The sequence below is a fragment of the Gaeumannomyces tritici genome (genome assembly GCF_000145635.1).
Source record: "Gaeumannomyces tritici R3-111a-1 unplaced genomic scaffold supercont2.2, whole genome shotgun sequence".
NCBI classification, from domain to species: domain Eukaryota; kingdom Fungi; phylum Ascomycota; class Sordariomycetes; order Magnaporthales; family Magnaporthaceae; genus Gaeumannomyces; species Gaeumannomyces tritici.
The window spans coordinates 5,686,068-5,689,529 of record NW_008804546.1 but is presented as its reverse complement, the minus strand read 5'-3'; the positions used below and the strand labels follow the sequence as shown (position 1 = coordinate 5,689,529).

Genomic DNA, 3,462 nt, shown 5'->3' with positions numbered 1-3,462 from the left:
ACATACGACCATACCCACTGGAATATACGGGATCCCGTCCGCTTTCCCCTAATCCACGCAGCCAGTTGACAGGCCTCTTGCATGCGGATGCCGTTTATCTCAGCCTCCCTGTGGTGAGGTTTAACTTCAGCAATAGCCGTTATTTCAGGCATTCGCCCAGGGCCGGGAAAGGTTGCGAAGTAACCATCGACGACGGCTGTGAAAATCTTGTTTTCGCGCGAGGGTTGGCCAGTGTAAATGGTAAAAGGATGGCGGTGGGGCGACCACGCGCCTTTAACCCCCTTGTGGTGGATGGTAATGGCGATGAGGAACATGACGAGGGCGCTGTTAACGATCTGCTCGTCTAATCCCGCTTTGAGCTGCTTGGCCTCCTCCGCCGTGACAGGCACAGGGCTGACTGGGGCGAAAAGAATGCGGTTGCGGGGTGGCGATGCCACGCTGCTGCCGCTGTCGGGCGATGATGCCGGTGCATCCCCGGCAACATCAACATCCATGGCGTCGCGGGTTCTCGTGGGCGTTTCGGGAAAGCTTCTGTTAACTATGGCCGACATGTTGCCAGTGTCGGACCCGCCGCAAGCATCGGAGCGAGTGGGCGGTGCATAATACGCCATCACGCCGTCGTTATCGTCGTCGTCGTCGTCGCCGTTCAAGCCCTGGGGGTTGGCGGCGAGAAGTTGGAAATACCTAGGGAGAGAAAACGATTTCAGGCAGGGAAACGGTCGGTCGGTCGCGGCGGTTTGGCGGAGATGGCCAAGGTTGAACAAATAAGCCCCCCACCCGGTGGCGTTGCTGGTGTCCTTGTCCTGGAGGGCCGTTTTTGCGTCTTGGATATAGCCGCTATCGTCCAAAAGCGGACCCTCGTCGAGCAGAGAAGCCGATTTCGGCTTATCATTAATGTAAAGGGCACGCAGCAGCAGGAACTGGTCCCAGGTGGCTTTGGACGCGGACGCGGTAAACTCGCCATCGTGGATCGACTGCCCTCCGAGGTCGGAGGCGGCAATTTCTTCTTGCCATTGCGCCGGGTCCGCTGGGAAAGCCATGAAAGCAGCTAAGGAGGGAAAATGGATCGAAAGAAAAGATGGCAAAGCGAAGGATAAAAAGGAAGAATCCAAAAAGGAGGGGGAGGTGGGGAGGGCCAAGGGAATAAAGGGTCCGTCGCTTAAGCAACCCCGAAGGGCAGCGCCAGCAGCATGCCCATTTTGGCGGGGGATAGGCCAACGAGGCGCCGTTGAAACCACGCGGCGCGTGGCAACTGGCCAGTTTAAACCTATCGTTTAGGCTGGTGTGCAAAGCCGCAGCCTGCAGCGATAAGCGAGCACGTCCGGCAAAAAAATAGTTGAGACTGTCCAGGGTGGGGGTTTGGAAAATAAGCACGGGGTAAAATACGGCGTAAAAAAGCGACACAGGAAAGCGACATAGGAAAGCGACATAAGTGAAAGATATAGGAAAAGGATATAGGAAAAAGAAAAAGAGAGAGGAAAAGGGAAAAGGACATAGGAAAAGGAAAGGACACAGGAAAAGAAATGTGATAATTATTTTTTGGCGTGCGTGCCAAGGCAGGATGGGAGCAGGGCGGCGGCTGCAGCTGGGGGCATGCTGGCCGCTCCACCAGGAGGTTCATTGGGGCCAACCGAATCGGATGCAGTGCCGCGCGATCGCGCCCCATCACGACCTCTGCAGCCCACCCCCAGACCAGCCGACCTGGGGCGGATTGAAGCCCTGCTCCTCACCTTGCGTCACACATCGCCCAACTTTGGCCAAACGCCCGCCACTGCAATCTCGCTCGCTCACTGACCAACAGGCGTCATCCATCAAAACATACACGACACGTGCGCGCGCGACTGCAGCTTTGCCATACAAGAAGAGGACGCACGCTTGCTCGCCGCCGCTGCACCTTGCAAGACACAAAGCACCTCTCCCAGACGGGCAGTAGAGCCATGGCATCCGGCACGCCGTCGCCGTCGCCGTCGCCATCTGACGCGCGTGCCTACGCCCGCGCCGCAGCCACCAACAACCTGTGCGGCGACTTTGTCCGCGCTGCCAGGGCCATGGACTACGCGATCCCCTTGCCAGAGGGACAGCTGACCACGTTCACTCGCTCCAAGCCCGGCCGCCCACCCGCGCCTGTTCACGTTTTGTGCGAGACGCTCGACCTCGACGAGTCCCAGCCCAGGCCGCCTGCCGCCGACGACAACAACGGCGATTTCCTCTTTGTGCGGCCCATCCCGCCCGCGACCATGGACAGCTGGCTGCAGGAAGTGCAGCCGTGTGCCTCGTCGGTATTCGGACAAATGTGCCAAAGAGACCAGGGTGACAGGCCCATCGACTTCGCAGAGTCTTTGATCGCCCATCTCGATAGATGGCTCAGCTGCGATAAGGGCGACCTCCGCCCTGACGGTCCCGGCTTTGACAAGCGCGGCCTGTTCGGAAAAACGAAATGGAGGACCACCAAGATCCGTCATCCGTGGTTTGGTCCGACCGAGGAAGAGATACTTAAAGGCTGTTACTACATGGCCACGTATCGATTTGATTACGGCGCCACGCGCCGGACTGCCACCTCCCCGCGCGGTTTTACCGAAACGCCACATATCGTCGGCACCTGCGCGCATTCCGTGCAGCAGCTGCCAGAGCAAGGCCTGCTCCGCGGCGAGATTGATGCAATTATAATAATGACGCAAGTACGCCGCATGCCGCCCTGCTGCGTCTCTTTTCGAGCCGTGCCAGTTAGTTTTCATCTCCCTTTTCCGCTTATTTTTCTCCTTCTCCTTTGCGTTCCTGTCTTCCCCTTCCCGCAGTCCAAGAAAGCGATTGCTAACGTGCGCGTTTAAAAGGTGACCGTCATCTCCGTGGCCCGAAACGACGTACGCATCCTTCACGCCTACGTCGACACGCAAAAGCGCCTTATTAAAGTGCGCAAATCCCGCGTCCTCAACTTTGACAACATCGACGACATCCACGCGGGCAACGACGAATGGAAGCATATCCTCCGCTGGGTCCTCGCGGAGCCCGACATGGACACCGTTAGAGCAACGGGGTATTTCGACGTCGACCAGCCAGGCTCCAAGGCGCAGCAACCGTCCCTGCTCCGCAAAGCGCTGGCTCACCGTTGAAAGCTTTGTCCACTCCCCAGTCCCGCTGCGAAATGCAATCGTGCGGGCCGAGGCTTGCAAGCCGCCATTGCCAACCAAAGGAGCAGAAGCACCAGGAGATGTGCATTTCTCATTTCAATAATGCATATGGGTGTGTAGGGTGGGGCGCAGCAGACGGCCGTTGGACGGTAGGGGAACGCTTGGCTAAAAGCAAAGGGGAGCAGAGGCATCCGTTTTTGGAGGCGAAACCCTCCGTTTCTGGAGGCCCTGGGATCCCATTTTCACCCAAAACTTCTACAAACCAAAACATGTAAGGGCCGAACTAGTACTCAGGTGGGTGACCACTGGGGAATCCTCGGTGTTGTATGTTTTT

General features: G+C 57.8%; 2 protein-coding genes across 2 annotated transcripts; one reads left to right on the top strand and one right to left on the bottom strand.

Annotated features, from left to right (window-relative positions):
• Positions 1-94: 94 nt before the first annotated feature.
• On the bottom strand, positions 95-1,040 carry GGTG_04476 (hypothetical protein; the record flags this gene model as incomplete). The annotated part of the gene is made up of 3 exons (XM_009222273.1): positions 95-108; positions 185-684; positions 778-1,040. The coding sequence occupies 3 exons, from the start codon at positions 1,038-1,040 to the stop codon at positions 95-97; spliced, it is 777 nt and encodes a 258-aa protein (XP_009220537.1).
• A 650-nt stretch (positions 1,041-1,690) lies between these two features.
• Positions 1,691-3,461, top strand: GGTG_04475 (hypothetical protein). Its single transcript, XM_009222272.1, has 2 exons — positions 1,691-2,723; positions 2,832-3,461. Exons 1-2 carry the CDS (start codon positions 1,938-1,940, stop codon positions 3,108-3,110), a joined length of 1,065 nt encoding a protein of 354 aa, XP_009220536.1. The 5' UTR covers positions 1,691-1,937; the 3' UTR covers positions 3,111-3,461.
• Position 3,462: the final 1 nt, after the last annotated feature.

What these genes read in the sequence shown, in the direction of transcription:
- GGTG_04475 (XM_009222272.1), top strand. Translation starts at nt 1,938, where the DNA reads ATGGCATCCGGCACGCCGTCGCCGTCGCCGTCGCCATCTGACGCGCGT. An exon ending in TCTCTTTTCGAGCCGTGCCA is followed by an intron (nt 2,724 to 2,831) that starts GTTAGTTTTCAT and finishes CGCGTTTAAAAG; the next exon opens with GTGACCGTCATCTCCGTGGC.